The sequence below is a fragment of the Glycine max genome, chromosome 15 (assembly GCF_000004515.6).
Source record: "Glycine max cultivar Williams 82 chromosome 15, Glycine_max_v4.0, whole genome shotgun sequence".
Lineage (NCBI taxonomy): Eukaryota > Viridiplantae > Streptophyta > Magnoliopsida > Fabales > Fabaceae > Glycine > Glycine max.
In genome coordinates, this window is record NC_038251.2 from 3,103,950 (window position 1) to 3,130,361 (window position 26,412).

Genomic DNA, 26,412 nt, shown 5'->3' on the forward strand with positions numbered 1-26,412 from the left:
CATAGATTAAATTGATGAATACATGATATTTAGAACTAAAATAACTAACGAATGCTAATTCTAAGAACTAAAATATCCTTTCTCATATTTTAAGAGGTATTTGGTAAGATATTTTAGATAATTTTTTTATTAATCGAACAGTTTATTTAATTATTTGATAAATAATTTTTTTTTATTTTTAATGTTTTTTTAAAATGTTACTTAAACAAAAAAATTTTAAACACTAATTTCTAGTTTATAACTTTTTATGTATATTTTTTTGTTCTTAAATATTTATTAAAAAAAATTTAAATCTTTCTATTTAAGGTAAAATTTTATTATTTTTTTATCCTTTATGTAATTTTGTATTTTTCATTTATTTTAACATATAATTTTATGAAACTCTTATGATTTAATAAGATGATTTTTTAACTTTCAACTAATTTTTGAAAAAAAAATCAAACATAACCTAAGTTTGACTATTTAAGGTAAAAGAATTAATAGTTAGTTTTAGAATTATTCTTATTTGAATCAATCTAATCGGCAGGGTGTCTTTCTTTCTTAATGACTTTCTTTCTTCATTTATTTCTTAATCATTCAATAGAATTAACAGTACGGTCTCTGATCAATTATTAGCCTCATTGTGACTGATTTGTCATTATTCATTATCCCCGAAAGGAATGGAAAAGGTGCTAAGCAATAAAGAAATATCAGTTTAATAACGTGTTGGTCTGCATCATACATCCTATATCTCGAATCCACATCCACGATATTGCAACTTGCGATGAAGGAAAACATAAATGGAAAATGATAATAATAAAAATAAATAGCCCAATATATAAAAAGTAAGTTTCATAATATACTTTTTATCCGTAAAAATTAAGATTTATAATCATTTACACATGAATCAAGTGAGATATTTTTTACAGTTTCAAATTTGAATATTTATGATCCATTGAAGCCAAATGATCCATTTGAATTGTACTGAGTTAATAGAGTGGACCCTAGAAATTGACTCATACCCAGGAAGACAGGACCACGCTAGCGAGAGTACCCGAATTCTGATGGAACTGAGGCGAATTCCAATTTTCCAGCTATTATAGAATGAATCAATTTGTTATTCCGAAATTGAAAGGCAGCAGGACTTAGGAAAGAGCAGCTAATATTATTTGAAAGGAGGAGCTGGTGCTTTTGTGTGTTGAGGAAACTTTCGGCCGAATCGCGTGATTACAACGACATCGCTTGTTGTTTAGGTATAAGTTGCTAGACACCATAACCCCATTCTCGACACGCACCGTTTTCAACTTCGTCATTTCATGTTTTGATCGAGACAGCCTCGTGGGCTTCCTATTAAATCATATACAAATCTATTCAATGTTGCTCCGCAACTTGCCCTCCAACATTGCCTATTATTAGATATTCAATCAAATATACTATCAAGATATAATATATATAAATAAGGAACCTTCCTTAGCCTTTACCTTATAATTTCATCTTGTATGGTTAAATTAGATATACCAAGCTTAGAATGTTTTCTCTCACCTTCAGGATACATTAATCCTATAAAATATCATATATGATAAAATTATTAATTTTATAATAATTATTTTAAAAAGCATACCTAAAGATTTTTATTTAGTTAACACCATAAAAAAATTATTTTGACAGTGCATTAGAATTAAAATTTTATTCATAATAGATTTTAATGGTGATAATTGAATAAATTGAAATTGCACTCGCGTTAACAAGATCCTATTTATTTGTCACGTAATAAAAAGTATGTTAAAGGGAAGTGTATACTAGCATTTTCCTTACCCTTATTCTATAGGGGATAGGGAATAAATAAACAAAAGAGTATAACTTTTTAGAGCAAAAGATTATTTTATTTTTTGGGTGATTAGGATAGAAAAAGGTAAAATTCTTAACTTCAAGCCTTCCTACAATGTTCAATAACCTCTGCAAGCGATTCCAAATTCATTATCTGTACACCACTTTTGCTAACTGCGTTAGCATTAAGCATTGACTTTTCAGACTCAGTTAACTTTATTGTTTTTCAACTCTACATGTGAAATCTACCTTGGAACTTTCTCATGTTTATTCCTTAACCTTTAAAATTTGGGAGACAAATAATCCAATTGGTAGCTAATTTTGATTGAATTAAGCAACTGACACATATAAAACAAACGACACAGCTAGGCGCATATGACCGGCCTGAGTATAAATAAACAAATGATACCAAAGCGAGAAAAGATTATGGAAATTTCTAAAAAGAAAACAAAGAATCATTGAGACAAAAAATTAAGAAATTGGTAGTAGCAAACAAGCATCATTCACATGATTGATTAACACACAGGTTAAACCCAGAGCAAACATGGGGAATAATGGACAAAAACACGTTGCCCCACTTAGTCCTTTGCTCACTAACCAGCATCTTGAAGCGCATGTCAGTATGCATTCTATTTGTTGGCACACCATGCGCAAATTTGCAGCATATTGACCATAGCAATCATTTCAAACCACACAAGAGCTCCAATAAAAAAAAGGGGGGGGCCAACAATTACCAAATGCTTTGTAAAACATTAAGAATTAGCAGAGTCATTTAGAAAAATTAATCTGATTAACATAATATGAAAAAAAAAAAAACAGAAGCCTAGTTGTATGGAACTAAAAACTAATGCACAATGGATGCCTTTTCAAGTGGTCTCAAAGTTGTAGGAGAAGATGCCAATGGGAGAATCTGAGATGAACCTGAAGGAAACTGTGGTAGATATTGTTGAGGCTGTTTGTGTTCTGTTGTTTGAATGAACTTAAGAAAGGACCCATCTCTAAAATCTGTGGCCAATGTTTCATTAGAACAATCTTTAACCCCACATTCTTGGACATTATTATTATCCACAGCCTTTCTCCTCGCCTCTTCCATCAATTTCCTATGCAACTTCTCTTCCGCGTCCCTCATGAACTTGAATTTCGGAGGTGGCGAAGATCTAAACCTGTTGTACTCTAATTCCACGGAGGATTCAAAGAGAGGGTTGAATCCTTGATGCTTATAAGAATGAAGAGGGTCCAAAGGCAAAGAACAACACTTCAAAGGCGAGGAAGCCACAGGGGTAAGAAAGGGGGTGTCAATTGTCAACATGAGATCACTCAAACTCCTTGTTCTTGACCCCTTTCTGCTCCTATCTTCAGACTCCAAATCTTCTTTAGTTTCCTCTTTGATGGGGAAGAGAAACCTTGGTGGGCCAGCCAGATTGTGCAGCCTCATCAACTCTGACTCAACAGTACCCTCTTCTCCAAAGGGCTTGTGCAGCAAATCCAACTCCATCTCTGGCTCACGACTTGTTGTTGTTCTTTCTATGTCCCTATTCACACCCCCTCTTCCAGTGTTGTTTGCAACATGCATGGCACAAGGGGTCTTCCAGCACCCCCAATAAAACGCACCCTTTGCATCCATCTCAATATCCATCTGTGTCCTTCTCTTCTTCCACCATAAGAAATAGTAAAGCTGAGCACACAGAGCCAGCAGAAGACACCCAAAGACAAGACTCAAAGCAATACTTAACCCACCGAAAGACATGACCCCCCTTACCCCTTCACTAGGGAATCGATCAATCACACATCTTCATATAAAAAAAAAAATTAAAAAAATTAAAGTCCCTAACTTTTCGGTGGTTGATTGAAAGGTACCAAAGTTTTTGGAGTTATTAAGGAAGAAAGTGCTGTCGGAGGGACACTAGTTTGTGTAAATTTTTGTTAGCTAAGAAACTATGGAACAAGAAGATGGACCATGCAGGTTCTGGGAAAGGCGTGTCCTTCCATTTATGAAGGTGACGTTGTGATAAAGATAATACTCCACTAGTATATTTTAGGCCCCGAAAGACACGCTCTAGGCTAATGGAAAATTCTTCTTGGAAGGGGTAAAGTCTTAATCTTAAGTCATAGATACACTATCTTACCTCCCAAGTTTATGATAGAGGACGCGGAGTGAAGAGGCAAGGATCCAAGGAAGGAACGTTAAAACTTATGCGCAGCCAAAAGCTAAGATTGTAAGTTGTAAGTAAGCGTAAGCACCAACCACGTCTTCTACGGAACCGAAATGAAATGAAATTAAATTTTGGCCGAAAGGGAGGGGTAAGAGTTTAAAAGGGATTGGATAGATATCACATGGGCTCTTTGTTTTGTTTTTGCGTGTGACTGAGCAAGCAAGGTAACCAAAAAAATCAAACCTAACATTAGTAAGAAAGACAGTTTAGTTGGCACAAGCCACAAGGTCAAAAGAATATTTACTTTTAATGCACAAATACTGAATATGATGGACCAGAGGAAATGTGGAATTTATTGCCATGAGCATCACCTGGTAAAATGAAATTTCAAAACTATATATTCAAATATTCCGTCAAGTATATACAATAATAGAACCAGTACAATGTAGTGGAGTAAAAAGATTTTGTAAGAATATTTTAGTTTAATGAAAAAATGCTTTAATAAAAGGTCCATTGTCCATTATTATCTGATAGGAAAACTTAACACCTTTAAGCCATTCTAAAAAAAATTTACACAAACATTTATTAGGTTTAAGGAAATTAAATATGTTTTTTTTTCTTTTCTAAAATTTACACAACCCATCACCCTCGTATTTAAAAAAATTGTAAATGTTTTCTCTCAATTTTTTAAATCTACATAAATTTCCTAAATATCGTTTAAATATTTAATAGCAACGAGTTATGTGTGTTTGAAATGATATTTTTTTTTCGCTCAACTTACACTTATGTTTTTTTTTTTCCGAAAATGTTTGTCCTCCTTCACGTATGAGACACTTCTGATAAAAAAAAAAAAGGTGATAGAAAACTTAATCAAAATGTTGTACCACTAAATCTATAAGTCAAATAAACACTACCTGAGCAACAAAATCATTGTACCAACTTCATTCCAGAAATCTCACAGGCCAAATCAACAATTATATGTTTTAAAAATCAAATGAAATTATTCCAACTAAGTTATTAATGATTCAACATACAAAATTACCTAAGTCAACTCTATATCAACCATAATAAAATTAAATCTAAATCTAGATATATTTTAAAAACAAAAGAAAAATATGTATAATTTTCTTAAATCTCAAAGAAAGTTTGTGTAAAAAAATGTATATATAATTTCTTTAAACCTTGAAAAAGATTTGTGTAATTCACTCGTATGAATAACATACATGAGAAGCCTAAGTCTTTGTTCTATATGCATAACGAAAAAAATAATTGACTTAACTTGCAAAAAAAAAAAAAGTGCGAAACTCGGGCTTCACAAAGCTTAAACGTAATTTTAGAAACTTGAATTGAATATTAGCTTTTTGCTCAACTAATTGTAGGCCTCATTTTAGAAACTTAATCTACATAGAGTTTGTGATCAACTTGACTCAAATTCACTTGATGAATGATTTTAATTTTAAAATTTGAGTATAAATTAAATCCAGGCCTCATTAGCTATATTTAATCATGATCTGATTTGGGCATAGTCCAAAAAAGTTAATACAAACCAAAATTTCATCAAACTTATGGTTTATTTTAGAAGCCTAAATTGAATATAGATTTCTTAATCCAACCCATTATAACTTACAACCCATATTGAGATTATAATTAACCCAACTTGAAATTGTTTGATGAAATATAATGGTCAAGCTATGAATTAAATACGTGCCTTTTTAACTTGTAAAAAGTTCTTAAAACATGATTTTTCATTAGGCTTGAATCTCATTTTAGAAACTTAAATTAATTTTTTTTACTAAACCCATTATAGCTTATGACTGTCTTCAAGTTCGCAATAGCTCGATCCAAATCCTTTCCATTTGGGTTTGGGCTTTAAATTTTTAATATAAATTGAATTCAGGCCTTTTTAACTTGACTAAATCACGGGCATGCCATTTTTAATTAATTTTTTACCCCTAATATTTTTTGACAGATTATTCCTATTTTAGCAGGAAGGATTGATATCATATAATAAGTTAAATATCAACTTATTATAATATTAGTCGTTAAAATGAAGGGCATAAAATAAAATCACCTCCTTTTACTTGTCTTCTCTATACTCTGTCCCGCCGCCGCGAAGCTGCAACTACACATAGCATCACGAATAGGTTTTTAGTTCACTTCCTTTCTTGTTATCACTTTCTCAACTTTCGTCTTATTTCTTAATCTTTTAATCTTTGGCCCTTCAATGTGTAAACAGGTTTTTTATTCAACCAACATGGACGTATCGGAGAGGACTTTGGATGGAGAGAATAGTGTAAGACGAAGGAGCAGAAAAAAATCCATGTCTGGAACTGCGAGTGGAGCACGAGAGCATATGGAGCAATTGCAGAAACTTCAGGAGAAGGTTAGGCTTATCGCGTTGCTGTTTCTTAGGACATTTTAGCATTATGTAATATATATAGTTTTACTTTATCTATTTTTCATTTGGCTCTTTTAATTAGGATCAAGGTCCATCATGTTTCTTGTTCTTATTTGAAATGTTCTCTATAGTTTAACTGAATAAGTTCTGTAGTTTTGAATTTATTGTCTCGAGAAAGCATGTAAGTGCTTCAAGTTTTAATAGAAAAATTAGACACATTGGCAGTCACTGGGACTGTATTTGGATGGGGTGGAATGGCAGGGAAGACAAGGACAAGGAAAGGCTTCAATTTAGGTTTTGATAAAGTAATTCACTAGTGCAAATGTTTGCATTTTTTGAAATTGGAACCAGATGGTGCTTGATAGGAGATTATCTTTTTTCTATACTTATTTGGTTACACACTATTGGTGATGTTTTTAACATCTTTTCCCTTTCAGGACCCAGAATTTTATGAGTTCTTGAAAGAGCATGACAATGAGTTGCTTCAATTCAGTGATGATGATGTAGATGTGAGTATGCTACACTTCGACTCTTTTTTTCCATCCTTTTACTACGCCATGAATAAACTACAAAGCATATAGGGTCCCTGGAATAGTATTGATTGGTTTTGATATTTCATGTAATATGTAATATCTACCAATGCCTTCCTAGAATTTGGCAACCTCTGCTTGTTTAATTAGAATGCCTTGGTTTCTATTTCTTACAGTCTTATATTTTTTATTATTCTATTTTTTGTTTTCTTTTAGGAGATATCGTATCCTCTGGATCTTGTTCTTATTTCTCTTTTTTTTTTTCTTTCCAAAAATTATTAGAGACATTTTTGTGTCACAGCACAAGGAAATATAAATTTAATATGGTTTAGCTCATAGTGGGACACAAACGCACCAATCATTGCAAATTTGAAATCCTCCCACTCAGGGATCTGTTTCATATAGACCAATAGATCCTCTAGGTTCTGGTGATTGTTCTCCTATTACATTTTGGGAAGTCACTGGTATGGTAGGGTTTTCATATTTATTAGATTTGTCACTAATGATTTAGTTTTGTCTAATTTTACTAGAATCTTATGATCTTTCCTTCAATAAAGATAGGAGAGTTTGGATGATATTTTTTCTGGATTTGCTTCTTTTAGACTAATAGATTTTTTAGGTTCTGGCGATGGTTCTCCTATTAGATTTTGAAAGCACACTTAGTTAGGTGATGATGTTTAGAGGATTTTTCACTCAATGTTATAATCCCTTCTAGTTTTACTTGAATCATATGATTTATCCTTTAACGCATATAGGTAATTGTTTATGATGCTTCTTGTGTTTTCTGGTGAATTAGTTGCAAATGAATGCCCATATTTTCAAGGTTATGCCTTTGCCCTGTTATATTTTAGGATTTTATGTTCATGAGAAACATGACTTCTATTTGATGCATCACTCTTTATATTTCAATGGGATCTCTATTATGATATGCGAAGAGATTGGCCTGTTTTGTTCCATTTTCTAGCTTCTTTGACTTGCTTTATTATTATTTTTCTGCCATAAAGGAATATCCATCCTCCACTATCATATGCTTTCTCCCCTTTTTTTCTATAGTAATGATGCATTTGATTTGTTTATAATTTTTTTCTTAAAAAGCTTCGAATTCTTGTAATCGTTTTTCTCCTTTTTTCCCCTTGAATTTCAAATATCATTGTTAACAAACATTCACCTTTTAGCTCTGTCTACTAAGATTTTATAACCATACCCTTTTAATGTTTTTCAACAGGAATGAATTTCTCTGAAGACTGTTCTTTTAGTAAATCCTTATTTGGATATCTTAAAAATATTGGTTTTGGTTGTGTGGTTTTCTTATTTATACATATTACTAAATAGCTCAGCCTGATGCTTCCTTAGTATTAAATAACTGTTTTTCTTCTTTTCTACAGGAAGATGTGGGTACTAACACAGAAGATGGAAATCTACAGCTAGATGAGGAGGTTAGTGAGGATGAGATTGAAGAGAAGGAACAAAAATCCTCTAAGGAAGTTATAACTACTTCTATGGTTGATTTGTGGGGCAAATCAATTCAAGAAAGTGGGAGCTTGAGTGCGGTTCGTTCACTGATGAGGGCTTTCAGGACAGCATGTCACTATGGTGATGATGGGGGGAATGAATCTATGGCAAAGCTTAGTGTAATAATGTCTAGCACTGTATTCAACAAAATAATGTTGACTGTACTTACTGAAATGGATGGAATACTAAGAAATTTGTTGAAGCTTCCTGCTTCTGGTGGAAAGAAAGAGACCATAACAGATTTGATGGCCACGAAGCATTGGAAGAGTTATGGCCATTTAGTAAAGTCTTACCTTGGAAACGCTCTCCATGTTTTGAACCAAATGACTGACACAGAAATGATATCGTATACTTTACGTCGGCTGAAATATTCTTTGTTGTTTTTGGCTGCTTTTCCTTCACTCCTTAGAAAATACATTAAGGTATGAGTAACCCATTGTTCTTCGAATTGATGTTCTCAACAATATTCTTTTATTACAGCAATGAACTCTAGTCCTTTTAAGTCTGTAATCTGTATTGCATGTCTTATGATGCATATTGATTGTGGTCCCTTTAGTCCTGTACTGTAATTCTATTATAGCTTGATTAGATAGATGTCAATCAACTAAAACCTTTCTCAATCTTGTATGATTTATAGGAAGGGAGATCTCTCCCCCCACCCCACCCACCCCCAACTACTTTCCTTGGCCTCCCTTCAAATGTTGATTTACATTCTGCGGCATGTAACTTGTCTTGTGCATTGATTTTATCAGGTGGTCCTTCATTTCTGGGGTACTGGTGGAGGTGCCCTTCCGGTTGTTTCGTTTCTATTTATGAGAGACTTATGTATCCGTATTGGGTCTGGCTGCATAGATGAATGCTTCAAAGGAATATATAAAGCCTATGTTTTGAATTGCCACTTTGTAAATGCTGTGAAACTTAAACATATCCATTTTCTTGGCAATTGTGTCATTGAACTTCTTGGCGTGGATCTTCCAACTGCATATCAACATGCCTTCACTTACATCCGGCAACTGGCTACAATTTTAAGGGAGGCACTTAATACAAAGACTAAGGTGCTGTTTTATTTGTCCAGTACATGTTATTTTCTTATTAGGCACTGTAAGAAGTGGCTTGAATTTATAGTTATCCTAACAAACTGGTTATATTTGGACTTCAAAAACAGCCACTTAGTTCTTACAAGTTTGACATGATTTTCTGTTATTTGCTTATTTGTCTGTTAAACTGGTTCTTTAACCTTGCATGTAAAACCTTCAAAGTTCTGTTATTTTTGTCTGTTAGAGCTACTAGGCACTCTTGATTATTGTTGAAAAAATAGAGTCAAGAATAAGGGTACATTGTTGTTGATGAAAATATAGAAAGGCTGTAGGTTCAAATCTCCTCTAGCTCACACCTGTATTAGACTAGAGGGAAGAGTAATACAATTGTGCTCCTTTCTTTCAAGTTTCAACCACCCCTCAACTGTGATAGAAACAATCAATACCTAGAAACAATCCCCCCCCCCCAATTAATCAGTTTTGAATCTAGTGGTAGCACAACCTTAACTCATTAGACTTTTTTTAATACTATTGTTTGATTGGATTTTTTCACAAATTGATACAATTTGTTTGTGCTTTTCTGGCTCTTCTTAATTTATGGTCCTTATAGTGCTCTTTCCCTGAATGTATTCTTTAGGAATCTTTTCGCAAGGTTTATGAGTGGAAATTCATAAACTGCCTTGAACTTTGGACCGGTGCTATCTGTGCCTACAGTTCAGAGTCAGACTTTAAGCAACTTGCATATCCATTGACCCAAATAATTTCTGGGGCAGCTCGTCTGGTTCCCACAGCCAGATATTTTCCCCTTAGGTTGAGATGTGTAAGAATGCTGAACCAGATTGCAGCTTCTACACATTCTTTTATACCAGTGTCTATGCTCCTTTTGGACATGCTGGAGATGAAAGAATTGAATAGACCCCCAACGGGAGGTGTTGGCAAAGCTGTTGATTTACGCAGTATACTGAAGGTATTTGTAACATGAATCGATTTCAATGTGTACTTTTTGAGCTCCACCTAACCTTTAGAGAAATTTTTCCATATATTAGGTTAGCAAATTGACCCTAAAGACACGAGCATTTCAAGAGGCATGTGTTATTTCTGTGGTTGAAGAGCTTGCTGAACACTTGGCACAGTGGAGTTATTCTGTTGCATTCTTGGAGTTGTCTTTTATTCCACTTGTGAGGTTGCGTAGCTTTTGCAAATCGACCAGAGTTGAGAGGTTTCGAAAAGAAATGAGGCAGCTTATATGCCAGGTATTTCTATTACAATGGTAAAAAATGCAATGGTGATACTTGGATTTACTTGTATGTTTTATCATTGGCATTCAGCAGTACTCATGGCATTCATTTCTAATTTTTCATTTTTCCACATTCAGATTGAGGCTAGTTCTGACTACCTGAATGGAAAGCGCCTGTCAATTTCCTTTTTACCTAATGACCCTGCAGCAGCATCTTTCCTCGAGGTTTGAACTGTTTCTCTCTTCACTTCTGTGGAATGTGAGTTTTGACTGAAGAGAGAAAGATCCTTGAAGAATATCTCTAATTTGGATGAATGAGTCAGTGCATAGCACAGAATTCTGATATCATATTTATATCGAATTTATACAATAAGATGCACTGGAATTGTACAATAATGAATTTACATAATTAAGTTACTTAGGAAATAGATAATGAATCTAGTAATAAATAATGAGTACAGTTTTCTTGTTGGATGTGGGCTCTCTCTCTCTCTCATATGCCCTAACCTGCATAAGAACTTGGTCTTCTTTGGGCTAGTTAACTTCTTGTTTGCTGCTTTTATAAATAAATAATGTTAGTAAAGTGACATGCCATGTTATTTAGTCTTTTGAATGTGGCCTACTATCTGACAGTGCACATGCATATGAATGGGATGAAATCATTTCATTGATGTTTAATGTTTCATAGTTTACTTGTTATTTTCTTTTCCTTTATTTCTTTTATATCAATTGTTCTTGGCTTATATTCCCTCCTATTTCAAACCTCAGCATTATTGTACTTTATTTAAAAGCAATTTATATTTGAGGATTGAAAAGAGTAAATTGATCATGTTAGGATGAAAAAAAGCCAGCTTCTAGTGCACTGTCAAAGTACGTCGTGACACTACACCAGAGAGCAGAGCAAAAAAATAATTCATTAATGGAATCCAGGTATGAACTTCGAAGTCAAGTTCAATCGCAGGCATTACTATATCCAACCGGTAATCATAGCTAGGATGGAGGTTTCTAACATACATTGAGATTTTGCAGTGTTCTTGTGGGAGACGAATCCTCTAAATTTGGGAATGAAATATCAGAAAGTGATGAAGAGGATGCGAGAAAGAATGAGGACGGTGATGCGGTCTTTAGTTCATCGTGGTTACCTGGAAATGACTCTAAGTATGATTCCCTTTTTCCTTTTTTCTCTTTCTCTAGCAAACACAGTTGCACATACACATACACTCATGCACTTATCCACTCAATGGCATTGGCACAAGTTTTTTTTGTTGTACTTCTGTCTGAGGGTGCTTTGCTTTCAGGATAAAACAACCTACAGAAACAAAAAGAAAGAGGAAAAAGCAGCAGAAAGAGAAAGCCATTGACGACGATGTTGTGGAGGACTTAGTACTTAGTTCTGACGAAGATTTGCCTTCAAGCCACAGCCCTTCTGCTAGGAAAAATGACGGCATAGATCATTCACCTCCAAAACAAAAACGCAAGCAGAAACACAGGAAATAATGACATGTCTAGACAGCGACCTCTATTCAAGATTGATACTTCTGCGTGGAAAATGTGAGAGAAAAGTTTTGATAGTTTTATCAATAGTTTCAATTTAATTAATTTTGTTTGGATGCAAAAAGAAAAATAGATTTTATATAGAAAATTACGAAAAAGTAGGTGAAAGGAAAAAAAAAAAAAAGGCCATCGTGAAATCTGGGATAATTTGAAAAAAAAAAGTTGAAAAATAAAACTTCAATATCAGACACAATCTAATCTAATTTTATCTTATTTAATAAAATCATTCCTAAAATATTCTCATTTAATTGAAGTTTTATTTTTTAATGTCATTTTAGATTAGGAAAAAAGTTTATATTTTAAATGATATTAATATAATTAAACGATACTAACTTCTTTAGTAAGCATATAAGTTAGTTTTTTTTTCTTATATTCAAAAATTAAAGAAAATATATACAAGTTTCTGAAGATAATAACAAATTATAAAACACTTAAATATTGATTAATATGCGAGTGTAAATCATATGCTATTTGGTGCAGTAAGCAACTAATTAGTATAATTCCACTTTAACTATACACATGATCATACTATTTATTTTTTTTCACATATCCACATTTATTTTATTTCTCTATTTGGCCGTGATTTCAATTGAGATCTTGTGCTCTTCAATCTTAACTCATTCACCCACCAATATATGCTGGACACGTTAGCTACCAAATACCTCCAACGTAGCAGCGAGAATCCTGGTCTGGAATCCCAACCCAACTTGAAGCCTACAAGTAACAATAAGTCACGCAAGCTGTATAATGGAACGTGTTGTTAAAAAAAATATTAAGCCTACTGCTCGTTCTTTATGCTACGGAAATTATGGAAAAAAAGAGAGAAAAAAAAAATAAAACAAATGTAGGTGTGTATAAAAAAAATCTAGTGTGATTTTCAGCTATTCTACAAAGATATGCACCCTTAACATGTAATACTATTTAAATTTCAGCTATTCTACAAAGACAATAATAAAAATAATTGAAAAACTTGTTAAAAGGTTTTTTTTTATCGACAAATGCTAATTTATTAGTTTTATTATAAGCAATGTAATTTTTTTTATGTACAACGGTCTAGTAAGGTTCAAACTTAAATCTTCAAACCATTAGGCCGATCCTAGTGATTAAAAGCAATGAAATTAATGAATTTCATTATAATTTCAAACAAACAATATAGGATTGAGATTTTCTCCCGTTACGCTTTCAACTTCACACAAACTCTATTCTTACAAAAAGAACATTTTAAATTAAATCGAAACGTGAAATTGTCCTTAAGAAAATTAAACACCGTTAGATTTAAAACTGCACGTCATGCTGTTCAATTGTGAACTGAACAGCTGTAGGGGTTCCAATTGCAAAATTTGCTACATGTAGAATAAACGGAACATTGATTTTTTCAAACGTGTGGACTCTAATTTCTTTGGTGAATACACAATCGTTATACCATAAAACATGCCTGGTATTACTACGTTAAACTCAATATCCAATTAGATAAAACTCATTTCGAAGATGAACAACGAGCTACTCAAAGAAAGTAGTAGTACAGTGTTAGTAGTTTTGGTCGATGATACTTAATCACTATCTCGATACCTTCGTTCTTCAGTACTGAAAATTAAAGCAGGGTTGATTTCCAAGATGACCATTTTCGTCAACAGCAATAGAAACAAAAGATTTGTCGGTGACATCAACAGAGTGATGAGTTGTTTTTTCTTCCAAAATACCGGTTGGATGAAGAGGAAATAGAGTTAAGGCTTCACGGTTACTGGTGCTATAGTTATAATCCGGGTGTTCACTCTGCATGCCATCACATATTCTTAGCATGCCAAAGGACCCAGTCTCAATCCTTGAGCTAATACCTACACTTGCAAGCACCTTTGGTTGGTGAGGATAAAAGCTGAATCCACTCTTTTGCAAACAATATGGAGCGCAGACAACTGAAAACAACAAAAAAAAAAATTATGATTTCAGACTGTTGAAGTAATTTATTTGTTAAGACAAAATATATTAGATGATGGAGTAGAAGCGTAAAAGGGGTATCCCTCCCTGAAATTAGATCCTTGTTTATTCAACCAATAATTAGACCACCACTATAAAATAACATAGCTTTAATCCATTACCAGCTTCTAACTCTTATCATTTTCAACCGTTGAGAAGAATTAAAGCATATTTGATTTCTTTTCTGTTTTTTTTTTTTTTTTTGAAAAGAAAGCATACTTGATTTCTATATATGTATCCATAATTGTGAAAGGTAAATAAACAAAAGAGACATGCACGTACACTTAATTTTAGGTGATTTTAATTTTTTGAGTTGGTTTAATTAAACACATGTATATTATATAAGCCGTAGCTGTTGGATCCCACTAATAATCATATGGAACAGCCTTTTGATCATCAACCATAATGAAGATGCATGCATATCAAATAGGCAATAGAACAGTACATACAATAATACATAAAAACGTAATAAGAGATAAGAATGAGTGAACCGACCATTTTGGCAAATGGGGTGGGAGGCATGAAGAAAGCAATTGCAGTATGCAATGCTTTGTTGCTTCTGCTTGAGCTTCTGTCTTTGGCGCGCTTTGTGATTTTGAAACCAGTAGAAGACATTTTTTCCCTCGATGTAACCATAAGCCCTAAGCCTAGAGGTAATCTGTTGTATTTGCTCAGTGCTGGGAGTCCTTATTCCCTGCTTGTAAAAGTTCTCCAACATGTCTATTTGCTCCTTTGTAGGACTCCATCGTGAAACTGATGAATGAGCACCACTTGATCCTTTCCATCCACTCTCATCCTCTGCAGTACTGTGACTCTCCATCTGCTAGTACTTGTTCACAATCACAAGGAAAAATGGTTTTGAGCAGGAGCAAATATATATAACTCCAACAAATATACCAATTGCTAGTAGTATTAATTATGACTCTAATTTGCATGGCTAGCTTCTGCAGCTAGCTAGCTAGCATTCATTCATTTTATAAAGTCAAAGAAAATGGGTGGGGAGAGGGAATAAAGAGAGATGCGTATTGTGCTGTTTTTGGTGCAGAACATCACTGAAAACATTGCGAGTGGCGGCTAAGAGAGATGGTATTCGAAAAAACAATCGTGTTCCTGTTGGATTTGGTGCATAGTGATTAAGATTGCAATTGATTTTTCTCTCTATTTCCTAAGCCATGCATGGTGCCTTAGATGACCTCGGGAACGACAGAGAAAGGTAGTATATTAGTTGGGCCGTAAAGTGCAGGTGAGATCGAGGACTAGCTAGCTAGCTAAGCTATGCAGTATATATGCTTTGGGAATTGAAGTGAGGAAGTTGAAAGGTTTAGCTCTGAACTGCCAAGGGTTTGTTGGGTGGTAGTGGTTGGATCATATACACACTCAAAATGTAGCATGCATGGACTAGCTAGCTAGTAGTATAATAGAAATTATATTTCTGTAATTTTTTGTACTTTATAACAAAAAAATAGAAAAAGAGGAGAGAAAAATATAAAATAAATACTAGTTGAGCAGTTGAGGTGAGGTTCTTTTTAAACGTGTCTGTGTAGAGTGGCACTTAAGGGTCTAATATATAGAACATTCTATGGTTATAATTTATGGAAATTTATAAAATCAAGAGAGACTTGTTGAATAATGAGTGTAACTTAATACTCGATCATGTTTTTTTTTTTATAAAAAAATACATGTATCCGATTCCATACATTAAGAGAGTGTATTAAAAAATTATTCCAAGAGAATTTCTCTTACATTAAGACTTTTAAATCGATGGAGTATATGAATTAGCTTGATAATTGCTACACCAATCTAATATTATACAATTAGAAATGATAATAAGTAAGATCTAGGAAAGGTCTTATAGTATCCTTCTTATACTCATGGTAATAACTTTAATTATCATTCTCGTATCAATCGAATATTTATATATTCATACTTATATCTATGGCTCACACTTTACTTTTATATAAAATTAACAAATCTATAAAAATATATTAATTAAAAAAATACTACAAATAAATTAAAATTTTACTCTCAAGTAATCTAAATATAACATTAAAACCATTCAGACTTAATACTACATTTGGTTCTATTTATAATAAACAATTACTAATTCATTAAGATCAATATAAGTGATTAGATTAGTTAATTAATAAATGTTACATGATCCAGCACACTCTTTTAAATACACCTCCCTCATTGGTTGAAATTTAGTGAGAATTACAAAATTTAGTGGGTCTCACATAGTATTTAAATTCTCTCTATATTGATTTCATAGTTTTCAATGCATTTTAACTAATAAAAAAGAGTGTGTATTGAGAGTGTGTTACTAGCACTTCTCTAGTTAATTTTACATAAATTTTAATTTTATTCTAATATTTCCCATGACATTTAATGATTTAAGAGATAGTTATTTTCTTAAGTTAATTTTTAACCAATGAGTATATATTGTTTTGTTAATAGCTCAATAAATGTACCCACTAGAATTTCATGAGAAAAAATGCATATCATTAATCAGCCTCATAAATAAGGGATAAAAAATAAATTTAGCAATTAAGCAGTATTATAATTCTTATAATTAGAATAAAAAAATGTGATCTTTAATTTCTTTATATAACTAGAACTTAAGTAGTATAAAAAACAAGTAAACATAACATTGATTTGTTCAAACTTAAGTCATAAATGAATGACATTACAAATATAATCATTAAATATTACAAAAATAAGTTATTAAATAGGTAAAAAAATCTATCCTACTAATTTCAAAACAACACAAAATATCAATTAACAATTGGATGTCAATCTTAAAATAGCTTGTCAATAAATTCATAAATTTATACATAAAAGTAAATAATAGTTCAATATTCTTAAATAAAATGTAAAGCAAATTTGATATAAGGTATGTTAAATTAGAAAATTATATTTTTTTATAATAAAGTATATGTATAATTTAAATTATTTATTTAAGTAACATATTTTGATTATATTAATATATAATATATATGGCATATATGTGTGGGGTGGGTACTCTAGTACCCATCCCTGAAAGAAAAATATATGGCCTCATTCCTAGTCTAAAAAAAAGGTAATATATTTGAAATATAAAAAATATTCATTACTTACTATATAAAATAAGTGCAAAATTAATAATAAAATTTAAAATTATTCATTGTTAAAACCAAAATCGAAAAAAGGAAAAGAAAAAAAATATAGATTATGTTCAACAAGTCATTTAAACTAGCTTTTAGCTTTTTTTATTTGCTGAAAAAATTGTTTAATGATTCACTAAATTTAGTTTTTTTTTAAACACAAAAAAGTTAGATGAAAGCTAAAAAATCAGATGGTAGTTGAAAACTAGCTGAAAGTTAAAAAAACTATTTTATTGAATTATAAGGGTTGGATAAAATTATTTGTGTTAAAGTAACTGAAAAATATAAAATTACATAAATGAACACAAAATTTTACCTTAAATAGAAAAAAATTCAAAAAAAGAATCTAATAAATGTTCAAAGACAAAAGGAAAATAAATATAAAAAATTAAAAACTAGAAGCGAGTGTTTTACAAAACGTTACTTCAATAAGCATTTAAAAAACACTTAAAACTATTAACAAACATTATTTATAAAAAAAATTAGAAAGTACATTAATTAACACTTTTTAAACAGTAACTTCTAGGAAATGATTTTTTTATACTTTTTCTATTTTTATCCTTAAAATATTTATGAAATTTTTTATTATCCTTTTTAAATAAAACATGAATTTGTTTATTTGTTTTTTTCACTCATTCCTCCTACACACTTTTTATATTACACTATTTTACTTTAATTATTATAGTATTTTTAATATTTAATTTATTATTTCATCATTATACTTCATGAAATTTGACAATAATAAATGTTAGATTTATTTTATTTTAATGTTATATCCTTTTTAAATAATTTTATATTATGTGATTTATTTTAATTATTGCCTTAATTTACATAAAAATAGAATGTCTATTTAAATGTATTTTAAAACTGAATATGTGATGAAAATCATTTATCTATAAATAAATAATTACAGAGTTTAAAATTAATTAAAAAAATTCATATATATCAAAACATGTTTTTATCCTTAAAATAAAATTGAATTTTATATACAATTATCATATAAATTTATTTATTTATGTCATTTTACATTTTCAACTAAATGCTTATGGTTCAATAGATTAAATTTTTAATTTTCAGCTTATTTTTAAGCTCTTATTTAACTTTTTGATTAGTTTTGTTAAACATAGATATAACTTTTTTTAGAAACTATTCTCTCTCTCCTTTTTGTACTTTTTTCCAATCAAACAAAAAAAATCATTATTCATAATTTTTCTTCCTTTATATTTGTTTTCTGCATCTCCAAACATATCATAAATATTAGACAAAATGAACTGAACTTTTATCTTTTTTTTTAGTTTACTTTTTTATATTTTAAAAAGTTTAATTTGATTTTTTTTAATTCAATTTAGTCTTTTATCTTTTTAAAAAAATTATTTTGGTTATTTATCTTATTTTTTTGTTTAGTCTAACTCTTCAATCCATTTAAGATTAACGGCATTAATCATTTAAAAGTTAACTTTTTTATTAAAAATGAAAAGGAAGAAAATGGGAGAAAACTAAACAAAAAATTATTTTTAAATGATTATGGAAATTAATCTTACATCTTATATAGATTGAAGAACCAAATTAAAAAAAAATAATCAAAATAATCTTTTTAAAAGATAAAAAATTAAATCAGACTAAAAAAATATGATGAAAAAATAATTTAAAATAAAAAAATAAATGATAAATTAAAATTTTTAAAATATAAAAGAATAAACTGGAAGAAAATAAAGAAAGAAATATGTCATCTAGCTTAAATGTAATAGTCTATTGTTGCAGAATAATGTACTCCATGATGAAGATTGAAGAGGGTTATTATTTTGGTTGTACCTGGAAGCAAAGAAAAACAGAATGGTCCCACATCTAATAGGTACTTTTGAAGGCAACAACAATAGAATCGGGCTTTATATAAACATTGCTGAAATGCTTTTTACAAAACACAGGATTCAATTATGACATTAACTATTTAGAATAAACTAAAAAAACAAAAAAAAAATTAACAAGTAAATTAAGCTTGCATTTTTAGTGTATTTTTGAAATTATCAGACCAATTAAAAAATATTATTGATATATTTCTAACGTAACTATTATATAAATTAATAAACTTATCCTATATAACAATTTATAACTGGTTGATAATTTTATATTATCAACAATTTCTAAATTATAAAAATATAAATTTGAAAATAATTATTAAAAAAGTGAATAATTTTCAGTCTACATTAAATTATAAATCTAAATTCTCACCTTTAGATTGTAGGATTTTTATGAATTATTTGTGAATGAAAATGTTTTTTTATGAATTATTGTTAAATTAGAATGTTTTTAAGAGTTATTTTCACTATTATTGAATCACATGCCTTATTCAAATAATATGTATCGAAAATTTGATTTATTCTTTTAAAAAATATTCTTTTCTAATATATTTCTTAATTTTAATTATACATTTAATTTGATTTAACATTTAGCTAAAAAATTAATGTCTCAATTATCAATTATCTCAATTGTTCTCTTTTTATCTTTATTTTATTTTTTAACTACTTCTTTCTATCTATCTATTTATTTTTAAATTAAATTTTAATATTTTTTCAAAAAATATAAAAAAATAAAATAATCTTGTATCATGATAAAAATTATTTACCATAAAACATAATTAAAAAAATTATACACTCGCATAGTAATAAGTTTTACATAAATCTTAACTAATGATAATAAAGTTATTGATTTTTAAAATAATTATTTTAAAAATATTTAACAATGAATTGAAAGATATTTATAAAGAGACGGAATTGGTAACAACGAATGCTAGTTAAGTATATTAATATATTACTAGTATATACGTATGATTCTTTATATTATGAGTATATTTGAATTAAATGATTTTATCAAGGAAAGTCGAAAATGGGATGTAGTATAGAATCAAAGCTGGAGCACACATCCCCTGGACCTGGACGCACCATTTTCTCTTCCTCTTTTGTCTCTCTATCAATTATCATATCTACGTTACAAAATCCTTTCACATATACCATACCATACTATAAATACAATTCAACTCTGTTCGCTTTCTCGCTTTTCTCTTCTCTTCTATCTCTGCTTCTTCGCAATCTCAGAACAGAACACAACAGAGCCCTTCAACTCTCTCTGTCGTTGATGGCGTCACAAGCGAGCCTCCTTCTTCAGAAGCAGCTCAAAGGTGCCCCCTACCCTGCGCCCTCCCTCACCCGATCAACTCCCTTTCTCTCTTTCCGTCTTAGCGTGGATTTTCCGCACCCTTTTGATTGATCTTCCCTTTGATGCAGATCTTTGCAAAAACCCCGTCGATGGCTTTTCTGCCGGTTTGGTCGACGAAACCAACATTTTTGAATGGAGTGTAACTATAATTGGACCTCCCGATACTCTTTAGTAAGCTGTGTTCACTAAAAACCTCTTTTTTCACACTAATTTATGCGATTTTGAATTGATTATTGGGATTTTAGATTCCCTGTGCTTGTGCAGTGATGATTTCGTTGCTTCCGTGTTCTGGGGTTTTGGGCTTCCCCCTAAAAATCACGTTTTTAGTTATGCTTACTGGGGGGCTCTTCAGAGTTTTACGATTCTTTTTCTTTTTGAACAGATGGGGTTGTTTCTTTTTCTGCCCTAATAGTGTGGAATCCATTAAGATGGTTTTTTCTGTGAGCCTTTCTGGTTGCTTTGTTTAATTCTCGAGTTATAGGTGTTGTACGGATGCTTGATGAAAAGAATAAAGCTTATGTTTTTTTTATTGCGGCTTCTGCAAGAGATGATACTTTACTGATTTGGTTGTTCTTGGTGGGGTTCATTTGGTTGCACTTGATTGATTTTCCTAAGATATAGGCTTTGCTTTTGTTCTTGTTTTAGAAAATGATCCAAGTCACAACTTTCCTTTCCTTTTATGGGATTGGCTTTACTAGTTACAATATTATTTTATTTTGTTTTAATGATCTTTTATAGCACTTGAGTTTTTAGTTTTACTGACCACTCTCGGCTTTCTTATTTTGTCAATTTTTTGAATTTCGTGTAGTGAGGGGGGATTTTTCAATGCCATTATGAGCTTTCCACCCAACTACCCAAATAGTCCGCCATCAGTGAAATTTACCTCAGAGTTATGGCATCCCAATGGTTGGTTTGGCTCATTTTTATTTTTATCTTGCTTTGATTGATACATGATAATGAATGATGCTGTTCCATTTGCAGTGTACCCCGATGGGCGAGTTTGCATATCAATTCTTCATCCACCCGGTGATGACCCAAATGGTTATGAGCTTGCAAGTGAGCGCTGGACGCCTGTTCATACAGTATGTATAAACATAAAACCATAAATTTAATTAATTTATTTATTTTAACAATGAGAGCTCTGCCTTTTGTTAGGGTGTGTGTTTGGATAAACTTTTCCATAAGAATGAAAAATGAAATGAGCTTTTCTATAAGATAAAATTAGCTTATGGATAAGTAAAATCATGTTTTAGAGAAGCTAATATGCATATGCTAATTTTAGTTTATGGAGAAACTTATTTCATTTTTCCTTCCTATTATATTCTCTCATAAGTATGGAGAAGTTTATCCCAACAGGCCTGCAATTGGTGACTCTACTTTGATATAGCTGGCTAAATTGACATAGTGCTAGAAATGTGAGGTTATTATTGTTTAGTATCCCTTCAGCATGCTTTAGTATGTACATTTTTCCTCCTGCAGTTTGTCTGTATGCATAATATGCTTAATCTGAACTCTGAAGGCATTTCCATCAATGTTATTGAGTAGTGAAAGATATACTTAAGAAATACTAGAATACTTTAGATATTCAATTGATAAGTGCAATTTACTGTCCCTAGTGTTGGAGATTAGTGCAGCTTAACATTAGTAGCTCTAGCAGGTGTGATCTTGTTTGATAACAAAGCTCCAAAAGTATAATTTGTTCGTGTGCATTTGGTAAGATATAATGGGCCTGTTTGGGTGTAAGCTTCTCTAGAAGCACTTCTAGAAGAAGAAAAAAATGAAATGAGATTCTCCATTAGCTAAAATGAGTTTTTCATTAGCTAATTTGTAGATGTTATCTCATCTTTTAGAGAAGCTATATTGGTGAGCTTCTAAAAATTAACTCATTGAGAGCTTATTTTTGCTTATGGAAAAGTTCATCTCATCTTTTTTCTTCTTATTTTCTTCTTTTAGAAGTGCTTTTAAAGAAGCTTACCCAAACAGGCCCATATGTGTCAGAAACTAACTGTATCATAAATTTATATACTAGGCTTCATCTTGTGGTGATTCCTCTGTTTGCTTCATACAAATAATCTATTCTAGAGTAGATCCTCTTGTGATGCTGTCTTGTACTGTCAGCATTGCATTAACGATAGCTCACATAGTCATAGTAGGATAGAGCTTTCCATACCATGCACTGTCAATGAGAAGGGAAATATTAGTCTACTAGTAGGTATTAAAACTTCAATTTTCTGAATGCTATAACTCTCTCTTCTCAGTCTCTGAATAAAGTTAGAAGTCTGAAAGGCTCGTTAGTGGTGTAGTGGTTTCAGTTCTTTCTACTTTTTGAGTTTGTGATGGATCAAGGAAAAAAAACTATAAAGGAAAAAGTCTAAGGTTGAAGCAGGAGCTTTCCAATATCGTTTATCAAATAGAAATAACTAATTTAGGGTAACAAATATTTATCCTTAAAGCTAATTTGGACTGTTTAAAATTTCAAGGTTAGTTTGCCATAAATAATCTTTCTGGATGTTTTTGCCACTTCTTGTCCACCACTTGTGGTTTGACATACTAGTTGTAAAGCTATTTAAAACCTGCTTATGAATTAATATTATATATGCTGTCTTGCAGGTAGAGAGTATAGTATTAAGTATCATATCGATGCTTTCTAGTCCTAATGATGAATCTCCAGCAAATGTTGAAGCTGCGGTAAGTTTGACCATTTTGTGATTCTATTTTATTTCTGCAACCTTTCCCTCAGTCCTATCTTATGGCTACTTATTTGCATCCCAGAGAAGAAAAGGTAAACTGTCATTTTTTTAAAAATTATTTCAGTAGTTATTTTCTTAAGATTAGGCATTTGTTATGTGGAGAAATTCTAACTTATTGTTCATGGTACTTAAGCACATAGCTAGTGGGTGTGAAGAGTGAGATGTGGAATTGCAAATAATATAAACTTGTATAATACTTCTTTTATTAATAATTAGATGACAAAGTAAGACAATATAATATTTTTAGTATGGATGCATTTCACAAGTGATTAAATACAGTTGAAAAATAATTTTAATAGCATTCTATTAAAATTATGAGGGAAGTAGGCATTACTCTAATTGCTCTGATTTAAGCAAAACCTAGAACTTTTATGATCGGAGTTATGAAAAGCACGGAATCAAAGAAAAGCTCGAGAATGCTTATTTTAGTATTATTTCTGCAGGCTTGGCAATTGGGCTAGAATGGGTAGGGTTTTGCTCAACCCAACCCTGCCCCATCCTTTAAGATAACATTCAAAAACCTACACTAGTACCACAAGCACCATATGGCCCCGCCCTCCCTACCTCACGTTATGAATAAATTTCTGTAAGAATATTTTATTATACCAAATAATGAATAACGATCTTATAACTAATCCATCAATTCGTAAAATTTAATAGATATGTTTGAGATAAGTCTCATACTAGTAAAAGATTAACTAAGTTTAGCAGAAAGATGCAGCTTAGTATAAATTAACAATAACTTCAGTAGAAGCATAACTAGGCATGATAATTGTTTATACGAAGGGTACATGGTGGGGGATTGATCCTACACCCACAGGCCACAAGGCCTGCACTTGCCTTGACCTGTTGCTCTATTTTGTCCTGTGCCGCACTGCCTTATCCTGTCCTTGGTGAGCAGGTCAAAGTACCCTTGTGTGTTGGGGTGAGATTGCCAAGCCTTGACCTTGGATGTTTCTTTCACCAACGTGGGCATGCGTTATGCTGAGTTGGGTAGTAATATATGTATATATATATATATAAATAATTTGTTTGAGTACTGAGTAGAGAATTTACTATGACCCTGTGATTTTTTATTTTGCGATCATTTTAGAAAAGCACATTGCTGTTCCTAAGATCTTTATTGATTAAAGTGCCATGTCTGGGGTATGAAGTGCTTCAATCACGACGGTTTAAATATATTATTTTGAAAGTTTTTCTTAGAACGTGTCATGATCTTATGTTGCAGAAGGAGTGGAGGGATAGGAGAGATGAATTCAAGAAGAAGGTTAGCCGATGTGTGCGGAAGTCACAAGAAATGTTGTGATTTACAGCTTGGATTCTCATCTTCCTTTTGTGAACTGAAGGATATACAACTTAATGTATGGATTGGTTCACCTGTTACTGTTGATCCTAGTAGACTGCCATTTGTCTTGGAAAAACAAATTGTATTGTAAGTGCTTGGTGACTAGTTTATTGGAATTTTAGTTTGTTCATTTGCATGACCTTATTGTTAAAAATATATATTAGGTGCCAAGTTTTGCCTTTTTTTTCCTTAATATTGTGATTGTGGATGTTGTTGAAATCTGAATTTTGCCATTTCCCTGTGTTATAGGCTTCTTTACCTGTACATGGCTGTTTTGCCTAGCGCTGCATTACTTTGGTTACTTAAAAGGTAGGGGAGACCATAGGGGCTGGTCTTTGGCTGTTTTTTCATTTTTTTTCCTTTCACCTCCCTACACTCTTGGAATCACACTTTTAGAATCTGAACCGATGATCAAGTCGATTAGGACACTAAGTCACTAATTAAACTGTATGACCAGCTCTATATTAAAATAATGTATCATGTAAATAAGGTAATATATAATATATGATATTGTTTGTCCTATACTCATCTTGTTCTAGGGATGACAACAAGGCTACTACGAGTAATAGTCACTCAGTACTTATCTCGTCAGACAAATACCCTTAGGGATACTCGATTAGTGGATACTTGATTTTCTTAATATCCACGTATATTTGTGAGTATAAGTGGACATTTAAACATATTTTTTAAATATTTATTTTATTTTTTAAAAATAATTTTAATATTTTTAACAAAAAATATTCAAATATTATACACAATTAAAAATATTCATGGATAGTTCTTAAAAAATGAATAAATGTCAAATTTATTTTGTGAGTTCCAAACAAAAATTACTCTCTAAAATATAAAACAAGACTAATATATAAGTACAAATAGAAAATATATAATTTTTTTAAAGTATTTTAATGTTAACGGCTAACTGATACTCATGCGTATAAATGCCAATACCATGAAACTTGCTTGTCCCGTTAACAAACTTGAAACGGGTAGTGAAAATACCCGTTACCATGGATAATGCTGGTGTTTTATTTATTTGTTTATTTTCCACGAAGATATTATGTTCATATTTAAATATTATTTTGTATAAATCCAAACTTGTAAGTTTAATAAATTAATTCTTTATGTCTATTATCATGAAAAATGTTTGATTCATATTCTAAATTGATCTTATTTATTAAATTATCTATTTTTGCATTGTTTATTTTATGGGATAAATGTAATTTATTTAAATTATTAGTGATAAATTACCATTGAATGTGTGGATTAGCTTAGGCATGACTGTTTTAACTTAATTAGGATATTGTTTGTCATAAATTGCTTATCTTTTACCACTCTTTTGCACCTAATTAGGATATTGTTTTAACTTAATTATGAAATTGTCCTAACATTTATGTTAAATATTCAATAAATAAATTAATAATTGATCATGTAAATGGATCTTTCTTAAGACAATAATAATTTTTTTTAAACATTTTACTTTTACTTCATTGTTGCTAACACTTGAAGAAGATGCAACTTTTGATTGAGACATTATATCAAACATCTTGCCATAAAAAATAAATATGTCAGATTGAAAATGATGTCATTTCTTTTATGGAGTTAATAGAAAAAAGATGATAATATTTTAGACATAAATTTTCATTAGAAGTTATGTGATCAACATGTGCTTACTTTTTCTTAAATTATTAAACGGTGTCAAGGAGGGAGAACGTTTGGGTGTAATGTGAACTAAAAAATTAAGAAATTTTTTGTAGGATGAAAAA

General features: G+C 31.1%; 4 protein-coding genes across 5 annotated transcripts; 2 read left to right on the top strand and 2 right to left on the bottom strand.

Annotated features, from left to right (window-relative positions):
- Positions 1-2,285: 2,285 nt before the first annotated feature.
- Positions 2,286-4,123, bottom strand: LOC102670362 (uncharacterized). Its single transcript, XM_006597214.4, has one exon. The coding sequence runs from the start codon at positions 3,551-3,553 to the stop codon at positions 2,651-2,653; it is 903 nt and encodes a 300-aa protein (XP_006597277.1). The 5' UTR covers positions 3,554-4,123; the 3' UTR covers positions 2,286-2,650.
- Positions 4,124-5,953: 1,830 nt separating this feature from the next.
- Positions 5,954-12,272, top strand: LOC100785698 (nucleolar complex protein 2 homolog). The gene is made up of 11 exons (XM_006597215.3): positions 5,954-6,103; positions 6,196-6,342; positions 6,795-6,866; positions 8,273-8,821; positions 9,152-9,454; positions 10,074-10,403; positions 10,483-10,689; positions 10,812-10,898; positions 11,509-11,603; positions 11,703-11,831; positions 11,972-12,272. Exons 2-11 carry the CDS (start codon positions 6,214-6,216, stop codon positions 12,168-12,170), a joined length of 2,100 nt encoding a protein of 699 aa, XP_006597278.1. The 5' UTR covers positions 5,954-6,103; positions 6,196-6,213; the 3' UTR covers positions 12,171-12,272.
- A 1,378-nt stretch (positions 12,273-13,650) lies between these two features.
- Positions 13,651-15,049, bottom strand: LOC100779632 (uncharacterized). The gene is made up of 2 exons (XM_003547327.3): positions 14,697-15,049; positions 13,651-14,140 (listed from the first exon to the last, which is right to left on the bottom strand). Exons 1-2 carry the CDS (start codon positions 15,019-15,021, stop codon positions 13,806-13,808), a joined length of 660 nt encoding a protein of 219 aa, XP_003547375.1. The 5' UTR covers positions 15,022-15,049; the 3' UTR covers positions 13,651-13,805.
- Positions 15,050-20,186: 5,137 nt separating this feature from the next.
- LOC100782328 (ubiquitin-conjugating enzyme E2 7) lies at positions 20,187-25,171 on the top strand. 2 transcript variants are annotated; one of them, XR_418261.3, is made up of 7 exons: positions 20,216-20,516; positions 20,623-20,725; positions 21,363-21,460; positions 21,536-21,636; positions 23,165-23,242; positions 24,533-24,736; positions 24,899-25,171. XR_418261.3 is itself a non-coding variant. In XM_003547331.4 (6 exons), the coding sequence occupies exons 1-6, from the start codon at positions 20,225-20,227 to the stop codon at positions 24,608-24,610; spliced, it is 750 nt and encodes a 249-aa protein (XP_003547379.1). In that variant the 5' UTR covers positions 20,187-20,224; the 3' UTR covers positions 24,611-24,779. The 2 variants fall into 2 exon arrangements, 1 of the variants encoding a protein (XP_003547379.1); XM_003547331.4 differs by lacking the exon at positions 24,899-25,171 and having other exon boundaries at positions 20,187-20,516; positions 24,533-24,779.
- Positions 25,172-26,412: the final 1,241 nt, after the last annotated feature.

Coding starts and splice junctions, on each gene's coding strand:
- LOC102670362 (XM_006597214.4), bottom strand. CDS start 3,553: ATGTCTTTCGGTGGGTTAAGTATTGCTTTGAGTCTTGTCTTTGGGTGT.
- LOC100779632 (XM_003547327.3), bottom strand. CDS start 15,021: ATGGAGAGTCACAGTACTGCAGAGGATGAGAGTGGATGGAAAGGATCA. Junction 14,141..14,696: donor CCACCCCATTTGCCAAAATG/GTCGGTTCACTC, acceptor TGTTGTTTTCAG/TTGTCTGCGCTCCATATTGT.
- LOC100785698 (XM_006597215.3), top strand. CDS start 6,214: ATGGACGTATCGGAGAGGACTTTGGATGGAGAGAATAGTGTAAGACGA. Junction 9,455..10,073: donor CACTTAATACAAAGACTAAG/GTGCTGTTTTAT, acceptor TGTATTCTTTAG/GAATCTTTTCGCAAGGTTTA. Junction 11,832..11,971: donor TTACCTGGAAATGACTCTAA/GTATGATTCCCT, acceptor CTTTGCTTTCAG/GATAAAACAACCTACAGAAA.
- LOC100782328 (XM_003547331.4), top strand. CDS start 20,225: ATGGGATGTAGTATAGAATCAAAGCTGGAGCACACATCCCCTGGACCT. Junction 20,726..21,362: donor GGACCTCCCGATACTCTTTA/GTAAGCTGTGTT, acceptor AATTTCGTGTAG/TGAGGGGGGATTTTTCAATG. Junction 21,637..23,164: donor GCTGGACGCCTGTTCATACA/GTATGTATAAAC, acceptor GCTGTCTTGCAG/GTAGAGAGTATAGTATTAAG.